At 36.9% G+C, this 19,505-nt stretch overlaps 1 protein-coding gene across 2 annotated transcripts; it reads right to left on the bottom strand.

Moving 5' to 3' along the window:
- Positions 1-570: 570 nt before the first annotated feature.
- On the bottom strand, positions 571-5,118 carry LOC141845567 (uncharacterized). Of its 2 annotated transcripts, none has more exons than XM_074733625.1 (9): positions 4,925-5,118; positions 4,536-4,666; positions 4,384-4,469; positions 4,168-4,262; positions 3,256-3,352; positions 2,500-2,614; positions 1,226-1,380; positions 1,014-1,139; positions 571-916 (listed from the first exon to the last, which is right to left on the bottom strand). In XM_074733625.1, exons 1-9 carry the CDS (start codon positions 5,104-5,106, stop codon positions 734-736), a joined length of 1,170 nt encoding a protein of 389 aa, XP_074589726.1. In that variant the 5' UTR covers positions 5,107-5,118; the 3' UTR covers positions 571-733. The 2 variants fall into 2 exon arrangements, with proteins under 2 accessions (XP_074589726.1, XP_074589727.1); XM_074733626.1 differs by having other exon boundaries at positions 4,540-4,589.
- Positions 5,119-19,505: the final 14,387 nt, after the last annotated feature.

Raw genomic sequence — 19,505 nt, 5'->3', positions numbered from 1 at the left:
GTATCCAACTCTTACGATTCGACTAATCTTGAAGATAACCGGCCCGACCCCACGAAAGTTTTCCATCAACCACTAAGGTAAATCAGGAAGCGCAAATGAGTTTTGGCAGACGACCCAACGTCATAAAATTTTCAAACTCCTCAAGTGCAATGTGCCCTGAATGAGATTTGAACACTCCAAAATCCGTCCTACTTGATTCGACTACCATGAAAACAAGGGTCGCGTTGGGTAGATACATCAGTGTATTTCGAAAGAAAACATTGATTACCTTATAATAAACTACCTTCAAGCTATAATCTAACATTTAAATTGCCAACAGTCATCATGGTGAAAACGAAATCCTAGGAATGTCTCAAGAGTTAATTTTCTCATCACTTTTCATTAAATTTTCCTAGTTTGCTCTGCTTTCATAACAATTTTCTCAATTCGATTAATCTAATAACCCTCCCTTTACACGTAATTGATAGTCGACAGCACGATCTCAAAGAACGACTACTTAAGGATGACCGTGCACTTGTAATAGCTTGACCATAGGTCACAATTGCAAGGGATGATAATCACTTCCTGAAATTTGAGAAAAAGAATGTAATCTATTTATGCCACAATGCCTTGGAACTTGATCATCATTCAAACCAATTTCTCAAAGCACCAGACACCCTAGATTGTTATGTTTGGGTTCATATCCTCATTGACAACTACAACACGAAACAAGATCTACCTTTTTTTGAATGAGTTATTTACCGATACAACTTCGCATCCTTTGATCGGCAGCACTCAAAGTATCATTACTCTTGCAGAAAGCAAACCTCACGTATCTGCATTGTTGAGTCTGATCATTGCAATCTCCATGAAAAAATCCACGTCCAGGCACAGCAGCCACTCCTGCTTTCTCGATCAATTCCTTGACAAAATCTATCTGAAATGATATGGTAAATTTGCAATGGTCAAACTCATGATATAAACCTTACCAAAAAGCTTACACAAGGAAATTCAGCAGGAGGTAGTTCACTCACATCAGAAAGAAGACAGGATTTTGGTAGCTCTGCAAATACAAAAACTGATCCTTGTGGTTTGTTATGAACTTGAAAACCAACTTCAGATAACATTTTAATGACAAAATCTCTCCTTGCTTCATAATCCTTCAACAAAAAATACATTAGCGGCTTTTGATGGTATTCTCTTCAACGATCTAGGAAGAATATTAGCCAAGAGATGAATTCCTCACTGCTTTCAGAGAACCAAAATATCCTGGTGGACTTTGCAAGGCAGCCAAGGCAGCTTCTTGGAAAGGTGCAGGAGCTGAATCTGTGATTTTGATATGAATATTTCTAATTGCAGATGCAATGGCAGTAGGTGCACAAGCCCAGCCAATCCTCCAACCTGATGATATGTAAACAATGTTAAAGATAGTTTATTGCTGTCATTTCAACAATAGCCATCATAGAAGCCCCCTAATTGCAGAATTTGAAGACACCAAAGAAGAAAAGGAATTGGAATTGTGAACAGGTAACAAAGCCAGAATTGAATGACACAAGTTAGAATTAACAAAAAGTAAATCATTGCAGATCATAATATTAAGCAACTAAAACTTTTATGCTCCAAAAGTAGGAGTTTCACTGTAGCAACTTTAACTACAAATATCAGAAAAACAATTTAGCAAGGGACAACCCTTTGTTAGGATCACAGGTTTCTTCAATATCATCACTAGACAGGTTTGGAGACTGCTTGCGAGATCCTACTGTCCCGACCATACACTAGTAAATCCAAACCTGGAGCCTCTAGCTGTAGGACCATGTAGTGAATCTTTGTTTCCCTTGGTTTTTCACTTGGCATGGTATACAAAGAGAACCTATGTCCAAATATGAGAGAAAAATAAAATAAAACTCAACAAATTAACATCCATGCCTTGCACAATATTCCTCTAAATCTATCCTACTCCTCTCTCAACACAGAGGGAAAATGAAACTTCAACTCCAGAGCTTCCGACATACCAAAGTTCTCGAGAAGAAGATCTTCTTCTCTACAATGATCTGATCTCTCATAGCCTCCATATGTACCTTAAAAAGTTTCATAGATTTTGAAACACTTAATTAGAGAGAAAAACTACAACTGTCTCATGCACCAATGATAATTCATTGAGAAATTCACACTGAAATCCTAATATAAGGTTAATTACCCACTGTTGAGCTTAAGGCTGGGCCTTTTGGAGCCTATGTGGCCCACCCACTGCCTCAGCCACAAACTGGGCCAAGGCAGAAGCCTCTTGCTGCCTAAGACTGTTCACCAAAGCAATATATAATTTCTTGTTTCCATGTAAGTGTTGCATATTAAAGTTGTTTTGGTTCTGAACATGCAAATTATGCAGGATAACCCACACCAGTCATGCTAATATTCTTCACATTCAGATGCATCATTAGGATGAATATATTACACAACTGCTGTCATGGAAGTCAGAATACTTGCAGGAAAGCAACCAACCTGGTGGTGGTGATTACTCACCTGTTACACTAAAAGTTTTGGACAAGGATGATGTGATAATTGTCCTTTCTTTCATCATTGGAAGTGATGCAATGGATAAATGTTTATGTGCTTCAAAAGTTATATATTCATACACCTGAAACAAAAATTAACAATGAAGATAAGCTAAACATACAGGTGAGGATGGCAAGACAAAGTACAGCCGTTCTACTATAGTTTTGTCAAAGATACTTAAAGAATTACTTCAAGCGTCTATGACTAGAAGAGAGTAGAGAGATCAAAAACCAATTCAATTAGACAAATATGAATTTTTTCATAAAGCATCACTTCATATTTAGATTGTAGAATATGTGTGATATCTATTTGAATAAGCATAGAAAATCTCAAACCTTTCCAACTAGGTCTTGCTTCTGACATGATTTATGGTATATTATCACATTGGTGCTCTTTTTTTCTATATTTATAATAACAGTTTCATTACTGGTAATAACATTTTCCTCAGAATATCGCATAGGAGTAAAAGCAAAAAAATGTTGGACCATTGAGAGCTTCTCATATTTCCTACTGAATATTCAGATTACGCAGATTCAAATAGAATATTATTGTCAAATGTGAAAACTGAAACCAAGAAGAAATTCTTTGATTAGAATGGTCACGTTAGATGGGATTTGGAACATTTTGTATTCAAATTTGGCTTGCATCTTTATCACCAATTCTTAGAGCTTTAACAGCCTAGTAATGTTTCAAGGGAAAGTATATGAAAAGGTCAATGCATACTTCATCAGTTATAGCAAAGCAGTCCATCTGACAGCATGCTGCAGCAATCACCTCAAGCTCTTCCTTAGAGAAAACCTTTCCAGTAGGGTTGTGCGGACTGTAACTGGCGTAATTAGTTTCTTTGATACATCCTAAGTTTTGAGAAAATACAACCATGCATAAATGAAAGAACTGGTAAGAATATAGGCAAAAGAACACAGTGCATTTTTCATCATTATATATGATGGTTCATCTCGTCACCATGTAACTCATAAAATCATTCAAACCATAGTAACGATAAGACATGCCTACTCTTCCATTTGTAGTGCTACTTGCAGACTCTCCAGAGTATTTGGACAAAGCTATATGGAATATTACTACAACTAAGCTCTCATACTTAAAAGGATTATTACTAAATCATATCATGTGTAAACAACAATTATCTAGCTGCTACATTCTACTATTTACAAACAAAACGAATATTTCTAGAAGACTGCATGAGTACAAAATTTTGAATCTTGCATTGTCCATATGTGAAACAGTCAGCATTAAGCATGACATATTATTGAACGTGCAGGATAAGAATCCACAGAAAATATAAAAAACAAAAAACATGTAGGAATGGCATGATAAAAGCAACCAGAATGATTGAGAAATAAACTTTAATATTGTGTTTCTTGGACAGAAATAGCAGGGAAGAAAGGAAAAGAAAAGGAGTGGAATTGTCAATTGTGGGCGAAGTAGGATAATATAATATTGCCCTCTCTCTCACTTTACCTATTTTCTCCTCATTCCTTTAAAATAGACACTACATCAGTTTGAACTTCAAACATAAATGTGAAATATTTTGTAGAAATCTTATACCTGACAATCATTATTTGTATACACAAATGTGGGAGGTATTCACCTCTAATTTACAGTTAGAACAATGACCTGTTCAGAACCACAGCTTTTGTTCGCCCAGTAAATGATCTCATAAACTTGTCTACATTGAGTGTCCAGTAAGGTGGATCCAGTTGTACATACACCTGAGATATTCACAGTTCCAGCTTAAATGCTTGATACATAAGTGATTTGACTAGTCAAGACACTTCAAGAACAGTTAACGGTGATTGCGACTAAAATCCTACTGAAAAGTCTTTAACTTACAGGGATACCTCCAGCTAAAATGATGCATGACTCGTAGGTCTCATAGGCCGGGTCAAATATTAGAACCTCATCACCCTGGTCGATTGCTGTCGATGATGGAAACCGTAACTACGTGTTCAAGAAGCCGAGAAAAACAGTCAGAAATTTCATACTTGCCAGTATAGTTGCAGCGAAGGCTTCGGATTGCCCACAACATATCACAAAATCTGTAAGCGGATCGAGATCAAGAACGTGATTTTGTTTCATCTTTACTGCCAATAAGTCACATATACCTTGCACATGCCTTGAAGAAAGGAGAGATCGATTTAAATTAAATACCAATAAAATGTTAAACAACCGAACTCTCATTAGTAGGCTTAAACTTCCATTTTACAGGGTCCTAAAAAAAAGTAAATTTTTGCCATGAAGATAGATTTAAAAAAGTGATGCTATTGGCAATTCCCCAAGTTGAGAACTTTGACGCGGCAAGGAAGTGAAGCCACGAGTAGCGACAGACAGTATAAGGTAGGAAAGTACAAGGAGAGGCGAGGAAGGGCGAGACCTGTACTGGTTGAGATCAGCGGCGATGGCGGTGACGGCGGCGTGCTTGACGTGGAGAGGGGCGGGGAAGTCGGGGAAGCCCTCAGCAAGGTTGATGGCGCCACATCGCTGGGCGAGGTGGGAGATCTCTTGGATGGGCGAGGCGTCGAGGGCTCGCGAGGCCTTGGATAGCTTTGCCTTCATTTTGTCGATGGCAGGTGCCTCTCCTCCCGCACTTATTCGTGGATGAGGAGGTCCTGATGAAGCTTACCGTTATCTTATTTAACAAACTGGCCTGGGCGCCCTGGCCGCTGGCCTGGCCCACTAAGGCCCAAAAGTAGGATCTAGACCAACCACCTGGTTGTGATGCCAGGTCAAGCCTTGTTAGACCTCGGTCAAACTAGATTAATGCAAAGCACTGTAAGCAGCTACTTTGCTGGAGAGAGCCGAAAGGCTGAGCTGCTGAACTGCCAGGCAGAGTTGCAGAATGGTCGAGTCGAGTTGCAGAGCCGAGTGGCCGAATCGCCAAGTGCCGAGCCGAGTGGCCGAACCGCCGAGTGGCCGAATCGCCGAATGCCGAGTCACCGAGCCGAGTGGCCGAACTGCCGAATGGCCGAACCGCCGAGCCGAGTGGCCGAAGTGCCGAAGTGCCGAATGGCCGAATTGCCGAGTCGCCGAGCCGAGTGGCCGAACTGCCGAATGGCCGAACCATCGGGCATGCGTTCAACGCAATTTCCTTAAAACATATTCGCCCCTTACGACGGACGTCTATTTCCCAGGATACAACGACAATACCGGATCGTCTCCGGCGAACTGACTATACCGAAACTATCACGGGGAAAGTAAAGGAAGAAAGGAAGAGAGGGATCGAGAATGCTCCGGTTCTCTACTCCCATCGCTGCACCATATCTCCAATTAATTAGAGATTAATGGTGGAATTGATTCGAAACGTCTAATTAACTCTGGTCGTTTCAACGCCAGGTAATAACTCTTGTCCGTTTCATTGTAGCCAACGTTACAAAAATTGAAAGGGCAAATTATTGTTGAAGATCGTGAGATGGCTAGAGGGGTGGTGAATAGCCTTTTATCGCGAATCGAACGTTTTTCTCCTACAAAATATTAGTACGCAGCGGAAAAATAGCAAACAAGAAGAAATCAAAGGAGACACAAAATGTACGAGGTTCGGGGATAACTTGCCCCTACTCCTCGGTGTGTCCGTGAGGTGGACGATCCCTTGATCTTCGGTAGATCACACCCCGGATGAAACCGGCTAGAAAATGTCTCCTTCTCGGTGGAGAGACCTCTCCACAACCAATCTCAAGGATAAAATGTTAAGCACAGAGATTATGAAAGGAGAACAAAGATTGAGGCAAACAACAACAAAAACCTTACAGCACAGCCTCAAAATGATGGATCACAAGCTCGAGCACAGCTTCCCGAGAGCAAGGCAACTCCTTGCACCACCTCAGGAGAAAGCTTCAAGTAGGAGCAGAAGAACGCGAGCAAGCGAAGAACTCAAACAGCACAAGCACACACAGCTTAGGGTTTCCGAGAGATGGATGTTCCTTCTCCTTCTCCTCTTCCCTTTTAGCTAACGTCCTCTGAGTCCACTGCACTGATCACCTGATCATTCTCTGGTGCAGCTCAGAGCGCCGTTGCTTCGTCTTTTTCCTGAAAACCATGAAAGCCAATGCTCGACAAATACTGTCAAGATAGAAAGCATTTCCTTGACTCTTCCTATTCTTCATCAAATTCAAACTCATCTGCAAGGATCAGAAACATTAGCACAGCAATATCAGAAAAGAGACAGAAATCAGAGCAGAAACCTGAACACGATCAGAAATACCTTAATCGATCAAACAATCGATTGAACTTCGTAACTTTTCCTCAGTAAAGCGAGTAATCGATCAACCAGTCGACTACCCATGCTCTTAATCGATCACCTGATCGATTAAGGCATGGTAATCGATCAGGTGATCGATTACCAGACGCTAATTCGGTTTCTCAAGAAAAACGTGTAATCGATCACCTGATCGATTACAGTTCACCATAATCGATTGCCCAATCGATTATGGTACGTTCTGTGAGTTTTGCGAATTGTCACAGAATGCTCTGTAATCGATCAACCGATCGATTAACACACTAACGCAGGTCTCACAGAATGATCTGTAATCGATCACCAGATCGATTAAAGGACTGTAATCGATCATCAGATCGATTAACCAACTTACCTTTGGTTAATCGATTCCCTGATCGATTAAACCAGGCTAAACATTAAATCTTGATCAGGTTAACTTGGGTCTCACCCGAGCCAACCGCGCTGGATCACGTAATCAGAGAACAAGCTTCCAAACCCCCTCTGATACTGATCCGGTCCGAAGACAGGCTACCATGCCTTCTTCGACCATAGTCCGGCACAGAGAACGAGCTACCGAGCCCTCTCTGACCTAGTCCGGAGAACGAGCTACCGAGCCCTCTCTGACTCCATCCGGTCCAGAGAACGAGCTACCGAGCCCTCTCTGACCTAGTCCAGAGAACGAGCTACCGAGCCCTCTCCGACTCAGTCCGGTCCAGAGAACGAGCTACTAGAGCCCTCTTCGACTCCATCCGGTCCAGAGAACGAGCTACCGAGCCCTCTCTGACCTAGTCCGGAGAACGAGCTACCGAGCCCTCTCCGGTCCAGAGAACGAGCTACCGAGCCCTCTCTGACCTAATCCGTAATTCTTATATAATTAAACATGAAGTATAGGGGCCACGAGTCGTATTTTCCAAGGACTAGTAGAAAAAGGTCTAAATCAAGCTATAAAGTCGTTCTTTTTGGGTTTTCCAATGTAAATGGGGGTTTTGGTGATTCAAGATGAAAATAGAAATTAAATTCAGCAAACGAAAGAACAATGCAAGGTTGAAATGAAACTATTGAAACAAGATATCAATTAAACCTAAAATTCAAATCAATTCAAATCTAAGTATCAAACTAAACTACTTAACATTCACAAAAGCTTAAACTAATTCTAGAATATGAAATTCAATTTATTAAACTTGTAGAAATCAAAATCCAAGCTACTAACTATTAAAACCCTAATGTATACTTAACTGGGAAATGGCACAGAACAGTAACCGGCACTAAACAGTGATTACCCAACAGTAAAAACCAAAGGTTTGGGAAATGGAAACTTAAGAATTGAATCAACTCAAGACAATCAACTTTAGCTAAATCATTAACAGATAAACCAAAATTCAAAGTCTATTGGAACAAATCTATCAGAACAAAACTTCAGATTAACAAAATGACAACAACAGAAATTAACAGTAAAAACAGAAACTATCAGCTCTCAGATTTTCCCTTCAAAACCAATCCCTTCTTGCCGTCACACAAGATCTGATCAATGACCAGAAACCCCAGAAGAACAACTATCAATCTCAGCTTGGCTTGAATGAAATCGACTCCAATCCAAAGCATCCTAGAAACCTCTCGCAATACTCAAAACAGAGCCGAATCAAGAAGTTTAGAACACAGCTGATCTCCTCCTTATCGCTTGCAATTGAATGTTCAGAAACCCTCAAGAACCTTCAAGGAACCCCTATGAATGATCTTGGTTGCTCCGGTTAGGTCTGGATCTAAAGAAATCAACTGCAAATAGACGGCGGAAATCGAAGCTGGCAAAACCCTCACCGCACGATCCCGACCTTGATTGATGCCAAAATCAGCTTGAAATCGCCCTCTGGAACCTGGAGATTGATGTGGAAGAAGAAAAACCTAAGATCGCTGCCCTAAAATGATGAAACACAGAGGAAAAACTAACGAGGAAGATGCTGCTACAGTAACTTTCACGCAGTTACTGTAGCATTCTCATTTAAACGGGGCTGTTTTTGAACTGGGTTCACCCTGTTCTGGTTCTATTTGGTTCAATTTGGTTTAACTCAATTCAGCCCGGTTCAGCTTCAATTTAGCTCCGGTTCGGCTCCAATTCAGCTGGGTTCAACTCTAATTCAACTTGAGTCAAGATTCATGAGGTTGGATTCATCAATTTGGATCAATTTTCGTTCAATTTGACTCAATCTCAATTGGGTTCAATCTTGGTTCAACTCAAATCAAGTTGGTTCAGCTCCAATTCAATTCCGGTTTGACTCAAATTCACATGAGTTCAGTTCAAATCAAACTTGGGTCTTGATTCCTGAGGTTGGATCCATCAATTTGGTCAAACTTGATTCGGTTCGATCATGGTTGAGCTCGATCTTGGTTCAATTGGAGCCCTACAACAAATCAAATTCAATTAATACAAAATTAACCCTTAAATCACAGAAATTATCATCAACCATCAAATTATGAAACATATCACAAATATAATCAAATCAATTCATTAAACCATTTATTTTTCATGCAAGAACCCAAAATGATCAATAAAATGCATATAAATCCTAACTCATCAAATTCCCCCACACTTAACCTTGTGCGTCTCGCTCAAGTCAACCAAGTAAAACTAAAAAAACTGACTAATGTCGTACCCCCCCTAGATCGTTCTCAATCATAATTAGAAATAATTAAAAGAGAATTACCTGTATCACACTAAGTCTCACAAGGTAATTTTCAGTAAACAAATTTAGTGGCTCTCATCCTAATTTCTAATGCATGATCAAAGTAAATTGGAGCTCACTCAAGCAACTTAAGTTTCATGCACTACTATAAGCTTGCTTGTTTTCTACTCTCCACCACTATTCTTGATTTGGAATCCACACCTATTAGGGTTTATTGCAAATGTAAAGAAATCATGATTTGAAACAAATGAAATAGGAATTAAGAAAGAAAAATTCAAGAGAAAAAAAAAATTCAAGGAAAAGAATGAATTAATGAAAGTGGAAGACATGGATATAATTAAATGCAAATCAATGAACCTTGCCACTTTTTCTACATGCTTCCTTTTGAATTCCATTTGTTTCGGTGTGTTCTTCAGATCCATGAATCAATTCTAATCTAATTTCCATCAATTTCTCCCCTTGATACAAACTTGACTACCTTCTTCATTTAACTTCAATACTCACCCAAATGTGCCATTTTTGTTTTTCCTTTGAAACCAAGCCCAATTTCTTCACATCTGGATTTTGTTAAAGCTAACAAATGGCAAACAATCATCAGAAACCAAAATTCACTTCACATGAATCCGAATTTTCAATGTATCAATGGCACATTCAATACTAAAATTGTTTTGAACTCAATCTGAAACTTTGCTTGTTCTCCCTTGTTTCTTGCTGTTTTTCCTCCATTATTTTTTCATATTGAAGCCTAATTACTGATGCAATTAACCCTTCAATTTTCTCTGAAATTAGAGTTCATTTCAGTCCCTTAAGAATTTCAAAACTCAACTAGAAAAAACAGGGCAGATTTTGTTTTATTCCTGCTGCTACCCTTTTTTTTCTTTTCTGTTTCTTCAGTAAACTTCAGTAAAATCTGAATTTGTTGTTAAGAAAGTAATTGAATGGAATTAGGCTTTACTGGGATCCATCAAATATCAGGTTTTTGATACTCCAACTTGATACACTTGATACACACTTTTTTTTTTCTGTTTTCATATCTATTTTCCATTCTGTATTTCTGATTTTTCTGATTTGTTTCCTTGCTGCCATCAACAATTCGGATGAAAGCCTGAATTTCTTGTCTAGAGAATAATTGAATAGAATTAAGCTTCACTAGAACTCATTAGCCTACCAAAACTTTTGATACTCTACTTGATACATTCTGTTTTTTTTTCTCTTTTCCTGATTTTTTTTTCTGTTTTATTTCTTAAATTCTATTTTCTGATTCTTTTTTTCTGATCTGATCTGAACTGAAATTGCAACTCTAATTTCTGAATTTTAGAGTATCAATCTTGTAGCTTCAGAATTGAGATACACAATTTGTGTTATCTTCCTTGTAATTTCATCTTTTATTGATTCAAAGAAGACTCAATTTCTTGAACTAAATTTGAAGTTGTTTCAACTTTGAGTATAAAATCTCAGTTCAAAAGGGACTCTCTTTTAGCACCAAATTAATAGAAGATTAAATTCAGATTCTAGTTGATTCAAAAACTCTCCCAACTTAACAACATGTCTAGCATCAATCCTCAATTACTTCTTATTTCAACTTTTTGTGCCCTTTGCTGAAATTTCCTTTGAGATTTTTTTTTTCTGAACATATTCCTCTCCTTCAGATTTCAAAACTTCACCTCTTAAATTTCTGAATTAAAAACAATTTTAAACTTCAATTCAACCTTGCTTCAACTCATTTTGGCACAAACACTTCCAATTGGCACATTGTTTTCTTCTTCTTCTTCTTTAAAATTTTTTTTCTGATAAAACAATATCAATTGAAATCTTCACTGATCTACTCTAATCTCCATTCATCTCATCTTGAAACACTCCAAATTTCAGTTCAACAGTAGCTTCAATTACAACAATGATTAAGCATCCAAAACATCATACAACACTTTATACCAAAAACATTGGTTCCTAATTTCTTAAACTCATCAAAATTTTCCATAATCATGAACACTTCCCCCACACTTAAATATTTGACCGTCTCGGGCAAAGGAACATTAACCACATTCAAAAATACCCACATCCAAAAGAGAATAAAAGATGAACCGAAGAAAAAAAAATGAGAAAAGAGTGGTGGAATGTCATGAATGAAGCAAGCAATTTATTGGATCATGGAACAAATTTATTAACCTTTATAAATGGGACCCTATCATAGAAATGTAGCCTTGAAAGAACACAAGCAAGTTCTAGAGTAATAATCACATAAGTGCATCACACAATTAGGTTACACCTCACTAGGTAGAAAAACTACACCATCTCAATTTCATCATTCTAAACTCCATTGCTAAGGGTAACTCAAGTATCCAAAAGTTTTCATCCATGACTCAAATTCTCAAAATTAAACAACCAAATTTAACTCATTTTCAAATGCCTCTAAAATGATGTAAAGAATGACTAGGGGGATACACTTATTCCTTAAACCCAAGAATGCATGAAATGGTATTCACAATGGATTTTTATTAACAAAAATGCTTATGAAAATGAAATTTATTACTAACATAAAACTGAAAAAGGAAAAGAAAAATAAAAAATGGTATTAACAATGAAAAGAAGATGTAAGATGAAACAAACTCCCCTTTAAGTTGGGTAGATAGCATCATGAAGTCCAAATCATCCACCTCTAGCTCCTTTGATTCTTCAAAATTATTTCTTGAGCCGGTGGACAAAATCCTTTGATCCATTTATGCCTCACTTTATATCGAAAAATCTTGTAGATCCATTCTCTTCTCAGTCTTGTAGGTACCAACTCATCTTTCTTCACCACACTCAGATCCAAGGGTTTTAGCCTCCTTTGTGGTTGTCTTGATTTCACATTTTCCTCCCAATGAATTCTCTTCATGCCAATAATAGAACCAATCCCAAGTATATCAATCCATGTCCATCCAATAACTTCCTATTGTTGCCTTAGATCTTGAAATAATTTCTCCTCTTGCTCTGATTCTGAATTTTTGGCAATGATAAATGGTGGACTTTGATTTTCTTCCAAACAAACATACTTCAAATTATCTGGCAAAGATTTCAACTCCATCTGTGGTTGCTCAATAGGTATGGGTGATCCCTGGGGCTCAGTGCAATCCCCTACACTCACATATCTATCTTCTGAATGTTCTGGTAAATCAATCAAAAATGGTGGTCCCTGGGGTCCAATAAAATCTCCTACACTCATGTGATCATCTTCTGCTGCAAGTGAATCAGAACTAGGCTCTATATCAGCTTCCTCAGTAGCTAATTCATCCTCTCCATCATCCAAACTAAAATCAACCTATGCCACTGTGTCTTCTGTGAAATCCCCAAAATTTTTATTTTCCTCTTGTTCTTCAATCAAAATTGTAGGGTTAATTGATGAAGATATTGGACTTGAACTTGATTCACAATTCACTGCTATAGAAGTCCATTTCAAGGCTGATTTGATCTGAAAATTGAATTGCTGAAATTTCTTCATGAAAATCTAATTCTTGAGTGCTTGGACTTGAAATAGATTCCCAAGAAAATCGTTCTAGTGTTAACTTCAAATCCTTGATCTGATTTTTCAGATTGGAATTTTCTTCCTCAAGTTTTTGGACTTGAGTTGAATTTCCAGTCTGAACTAGTTCAGGTAAGGACTCAGAGTTAGTCACTTCTTTAAGGACAGTTATTTCCTTTTGAAGTGACTTGACTTTAAGGTTCGACTTAGCTAGTTTGTGCAATAAGTAATTAACTAAATTATTAAGACGACTTACAGCGGGTTCTGGCCCTTCGGAAACGGATACGGATCCGTGGCTTTGTTCGGACTCGGCCTCCGACTCGTTCTCGCTCTCGGACAGATCAATCTGGTCCCGGGCCATCAATGCAAGCAAACTCGTCTGATCGAGTTCGTCGTCGTCGTCTTCTGAGGAGGATTCGTCCCATGTCGCCTTTAGGGCCTTCTTCCTTCTCTGCTTCTTTGCATCCTTCTGATTTGGGCAGTTGGTTTTGATGTGCCCCTTCTGGTTGCATCCATAGCAGATTACTTCGAATTTGCCCTTTGAATTGGGCTGGGCCTCCTTGGATTGTACTGCCTTCTTCAGGTCTCTTTTGTTGAAACCTTTCTTTTTCTTGTAGAGCTTCCTCACCAGGTTGACAAGTTCGGTTGTGAGCTCGTCGTCGTCGTTGTTATCCGAATCCGATTCTTCTTCTGACTCCGGTTCGGTTCTGCATCTTGGTTTTGATTCACGCGTTCTCCTTGTGCCTGCAATCAAAGCCAAACCTTTCTCGGCCGGACGTGAGTTAATCTGTTCATGGAGTTCAAACTCTGCAAATAGCTCATCTAGTTTAACAGAAGAAAGGTCTTTAGAAACCTTGTAAGCATCTACCATGGATGCCCACAAGGTATTCCTCGGAAAGGCGTTTAAGGAGTACCTGATGATGTCTCTGTTGTCTACCTTTTGTCCGATTGCATGTAGCCCATTGAGTAGATCTTGTATCCGGGCGTGGAGTTGGGTAGCCGTCTCTCCTTCCTGCAATTTAATATTATATAATTTATTAAATATTAAGTCCCGTTTACTTACTTTGGTGTCGGACGTTCCTTCATGAAGCTCGATCAGCTTCTCCCACAGCTCCTTGGCGCTCGAGAATGGGCCGACGCGATTCAGCTCCTCCTTTGTCAATCCGCATTGGAGGGTGCAAGTTGCTCTGGCATTTGCTTCCACTTTCTTGATTAATGCTAGATCCCAGTTCTCGCAGGGTGTTGGTTTGCCATCTCCGTCAATTGGTAGTTCAAATCCAGTCTTGACGATCATCCACATCTCGAACTGGATCTTTAGGAAATTCTCCATCCTGCCCTTCCAGTAACCGAAGTCTTCTCCGGTGAAGAGCGGGGGACGGACAGTGCTGTAGCCTTCTTGTTGGGCCATTTTAGATTAACTACAGAGGGAACAGACAAAAGAAATATATCCCAGGACTTGATCCTGGATTAGTAGTGCCGGATAAAAAAAAATGATTACGGGAAAAAGAAAAAGAACTGGATCGAAAAATGGCAAGTGTACCGATTTCGATCGACTTCGAAAAATAGAAAATACCACGAAAAAAGATACCCCGCTCTGATACCAATTGTTGGATCGAAAGCGCTAGAGGGGGGGTTGAATAGCGCTCGTGGCTATTTCGTTCGTTTCGGAATCGTACGAGTAAAACAAACGCAGCGGAATAAAAATAAAATAAGACACAGAAACACCAAGATTTACTTGGTTCGGAGCCTTGAGTGACTCCTACTCCAAGGCCCGCGATCGTTGATCATTTTCGATGGGCAACAACTATAATATTGAAAAATCCTTATACAATAAGTATTTTAATTTAAATGCTATACTAGAATTATACCGACTATTAAAAAATGCACCCTATCAAAGTTTGCAACCCAACTGACTACACATTGTTGCTCCAATAACTATACTAGTATTTAAATGTATTTTCGATGGACAATACATTGTTGATTTCTACTACACCAACTGACTAGACATGCACCCAAGAACTGACATCCTCTACTTGTACTTTTTCTATCTAGTTTGCAACCAGCATAGTCTGAATCAGAGTATCCTATCAGGTCAAAGTTTCTATTTTTAGGGTACCATATTCCTACATTTAGTGTGCCCTTAACATACCTTAGTATCCTTTTTACTGCTATTAAATGGGATTCCTTAGCATTTAATTAATATCTAGCATACATACCTACTACAAATAGAATATCAGATCGGCTTGCAGTTAGATATAGTAGACAACCTATTATATTCCTATAATATTTTAAGTCTACTTTTTTCCTTCTGGATCACTATCAATGTTGGTGTTGGTTGCTATAGGTGTTTTTATTTTTTAAAAATTTTCCATTCTAAATTTTGTAATTAGTTCTTTTACGTATTTAGTTTGATATATATAGTTATCATCTTTGATTTGTTTTATTTATAACCCTAAGAAAAAGTGTAGTTCCCCTATCCAACTCATTTCAAATTTATTTTTCATTAACTCCACAAATTCTTTTAAAAATGTAGTGTTGGTTAACTCAAGAATAATGTCATTTACATAAATTTGAGCTATGAAGAAATCTTTTTTATAATCTTAACAAATAGGGAATGGTCAATTTATCCTTGGTGAAAGCCTTTAGAAACTATGTATGTTGATAGTCTTTCATACCATGCCTTAAGTCCTTGTTTTAGTCCATACAAGACTTTATTGAGTTTGAAGACATAATCTGGATGATGTTTATCTTCAAACTCAAGTGGTTAACCTATATAGACTTCTTGCTTGATGAATCCGTTCAAGAAAACAGACTTTAAGTCTATCTGATAGAGCTTGAATCCTTTATGAGCCATGTAGGCTAACAACGTTCTTATGGATTCAAATCTAGCTATGGGTGCATAAGTTTCTTCATAGTCTATGTTGGGTTGCAAGAGTGCAAACATAATCCCACATCTAAAACACATGGAAAAGATTATGTGTTTAAAAGGATGGAAGATATCTCCATTGGCATGAGACCTTTTAGGGAGAGTCCAAGAACAAAGTCATAAGAGCTTGGGCCCAAAGTGGACAATATCATGCCATTGTAGAAATATTTTGATTCCATCGGTATTAACAAGTGGTATCAGAGCGAAGGCGCTCTTCACCGGACTAACTGCCGGAAGAGTCATGATCTAGATCTAACCATGTGGGTTGAATTTTAAACAAAGGAAATGAGTGCTCTCGTGTCTGAATCAAGAGGACCAGACACCATACAAAAAGTCCTAGTTACGGCTAGGCAGAAAGTCCTAGTAGGTCGGTTGGACCGAGGGACAGAAAGTCCTGGTTAGTCGAGGATTCGGACATCAAACGAAGGCTTTCCGTTTGAGGGGGGATTGCTGGGTTGCAAGAGTGCAAACATAATCCCACATCTAAAATACATGGAAAAGATCATGAGTTTAAAAGCATAGAAGATATCTCCATTAACATGAGACCTTTTGGGGAGAGCCCAAGAACAAAGTCATGAGGGCTTAGGCCCAAAGTGGACAATATCATATCATTGTAGAGATATTTTGATTTCATCGGTACTAATAGTCTAGCCCTTCTACTTGACTAAACCCTTTAACTACTAACTCGGCTTTGTTTCATACTACCTCCCCTTTTCATCTGTGCCCTTCTACTTGACTAAACCCTTTAACTACTAACTCGGCTTTGTTTCATACTACCTCCCCTTTTCATCTGTTTGTTTCTAAATACTCATTTAGTTTCTATGATGGGTTTATTGCTGGTTTGGAAACTAAATCTCATACTTGATTTCTTTCAAATTGTGTTAGTTCCTCTTACATTGCTATTATCCAGTCAAGATTTAGTAGGACCTCTTCTAGTCTTAGGTTCAATGTTGGATATTAGTACTATTTGACTTAAGTTTCTATAGACTGACCTAATTCTGACCACCAGGGTAAGATCATCCAAAATTTGATTAGATGGGTGATTGACTCTTAGCCTTGGTGCTTGTGTAGTGTCAGATTCGGTTAGATTTAGGTCAGACCTATTTTCTAGTTTGATTTTATTTGTATTAGGTTGTATTTCTTTTTCTTCTTGGTTATGTGAGTTTTAGCTGGGTTGGATTTTAATTAGATGATTTAATTGATTAAGTTTTAATTAATTATGATTAAGTTAATTAATTTAAATTTTTAAAGATAAAATTAATTAATTAAGATTTTAAAGATTAAGTTAATTAAGTGAAGTTTTAAAGAATTAAGTTAATTAATTAAAGTTTTAAAAATTAAGTTAATTAATTAAAAAATTAAATTAATTAATTAAAGTTTTAAAAATTAAGTTAATTAATTAAGATTTTAAAGATTAAGTTAATTAATTAAGATTTAAAAATTAAGTTAATTAATTAAGATTTTAAAGATTAAGTTAATCAATTAAGATTTTAAAGATTAAATTAATTAATTAATATTTTTAAGATTAAGTTAATTAATTAATATTTAAAAATTAAGTTAATTAATTAAGAAAGAAATTTTATGCCTAATTTCATCTCACTCATTTCTAGATTATCATATAGTTAATCCTATGAGTCGTGTGAGATAATTTTTAAATTTTTATCTTGGTTAAAGTAATTATGATTGTCTAAAATTTGATTAACCCTGGGTTAGATTCAAATTTAACCTTTTGACTCACTAAATGTGAATTTCAAGAGTCAGCTTTTCGACAGTAACGAGGCACAAGGGGCCTTCTTGGTTATCGAAGTAATGACTATTTTCTAAGACAAAGCTGATTCAAGACAAACACTTTTCTAAATATCGAGAGTTAAGGTATCATATAATTATATATTGCCTCAACTCAATTATAATTTCCTAGGTTGTCGATATCATCGACAATATGTATAATTCCTATAGGTAGCTTATAAGTAGAAGAAGTAAATAAATAAAAGAAAAATATACAAAATATAAAATTTATAAAACGACCTAATATCCTCATCTGATTCCATATGGAATAATACTTCTTCATTAGGTGTTCCAATTTTGGATCAATTTAGTTCTTTCCTTGTAAAATATCTTTTATATAATTTTCCAAAAGTAACATTAGAATACATATTTACATGTATGCCTCTATCTGGGATTTCGAGCAACAGTGTGACATCTTTGGTTGTAAAGGCCACAATCACATTGCAAAATTTTAAAAATGTTACCTTCTGAATCTCAGTTATCAAATATATTAATTAGTAATCCCTTAAGTGAAATTTTCAGTATGTTAAGGAAAGACACAAAAGGACTACTATTTATAATATTAATATGTTTTTCATAGAGATTCATTTCTAAATGTCCTTTCCCTTGTCTTACCCTTTGGGGAAGTTTGATAAAATTTTTTTATTAAATAACCTAATTTACTTATCTAATATAACTTCTATTCCATATGTCATAAATCATTCTTTAAATTTTTTTTTTCAATTGTTGATGTAGATGTATACAAATAAAATATTTTAACTTTATAATATATTATTATCGAACTAAGTTAAACTATTTAGAAGACCAGTACACTGTTAGATTTTAATGGTAAGAAGTATGACATAAAAGTTAAAATAAAGTATATTTTTTAGCTAATTCATATGGATATAATTAACAAAGTTAAATATAAACTAAATATAATAATTAGTAGTCTTAGAAATAAATTATATAGATCAAACTATTTGTAAATATTTTTCTTAATTGATGATGGTACTAAGATAATGTGTTTTTTTTACTAAATTTGATGACCTATCTATATGACTGCTTAAGTCAATTCAATCATATAATTTTTATGAAAGTAAATTAAACTAAGTATACATATTCTGTTTAATTTTTTTTAAATGTATAATCAAAATAATTTCACCTAAGAAACGGATGGATTCTTACATTTCGAATATTAATAATTTTGTAGCCTTGGGGTCAACCTTCAATCAGACTTGATTCTTATAGGGAACAAACATAAGTTAAAGCAAATAGCAATGGAAGCCTTGTACCAAAGGAAGATCACACGGTTGCCAGTAAAGCGCTAAGAGCTACCGTTCTCGATTTCGTCAATGAGGCATGAGCAAAATTAGTGAAAGCGCCAATGAATACTAAATGAAGGAGGACCGGTGAAGTAAAGTAGAGATTTAAGTTAATTTCACTAGTGAGAACTGGAGTTTCTAATTTTGCCAATGAAGTAGGAGCGAGGTGATGCTGAAATTTTTTTACAAGAAAATACACGAGTGGTTCAATGAGATGCCTTAGATTGTCGTTTAAATGATCCCTGCTTCATTGAAAAGGATAAAATGAAAATTCAATCCACACCAAACTACGTGATTTAGAAAATTTCAAAATCATTTAAGTATTTTAGATAAATCACATAACCACATATTCTGTTTGAAATACCATTTTAATTTTACGAAGAGAATAATTAATTTAATGGTTAAAGAATATTCAAGGGGCATCTCTGTTCCACATCCGGATAAAAAGGCAGTAATCAAACTAAACATCTTGTCAAAGCTGCGGGGTTCGTGTGGCCTCCCGTCCCCGTCATATCCCGTTCCTCCCCTCCTTCTCCAGTCTCACCTTCCTCCT

Source organism: Curcuma longa, chromosome 14 (genome assembly GCF_044706935.1).
Source record: "Curcuma longa cultivar G26 ecotype Majalengka, Jawa Barat chromosome 14, ITB_CL_G26_1.1, whole genome shotgun sequence".
NCBI classification, from domain to species: Eukaryota; Viridiplantae; Streptophyta; class Magnoliopsida; order Zingiberales; family Zingiberaceae; genus Curcuma; species Curcuma longa.
The sequence above is the reverse complement of the archived record's forward strand: the minus strand, read 5'-3'. Positions and strand labels throughout refer to the sequence as shown.

Bases quoted from the DNA above. Each gene is read 5' to 3' on its own strand.
- LOC141845567 (XM_074733625.1), bottom strand. From the start codon at position 5,106: ATGAAGGCAAAGCTATCCAAGGCCTCGCGAGCCCTCGACGCCTCGCCC. The intron at 4,667-4,924 runs GTCTCGCCCTTC...CCTTTCTTCAAG, and splicing joins GCTGATCTCAACCAGTACAG to GCATGTGCAAGGTATATGTG. The intron at 1,381-2,499 runs GTGAGTAATCAC...ACATATCATCAG, and splicing joins CAAAACTTTTAGTGTAACAG to GTTGGAGGATTGGCTGGGCT.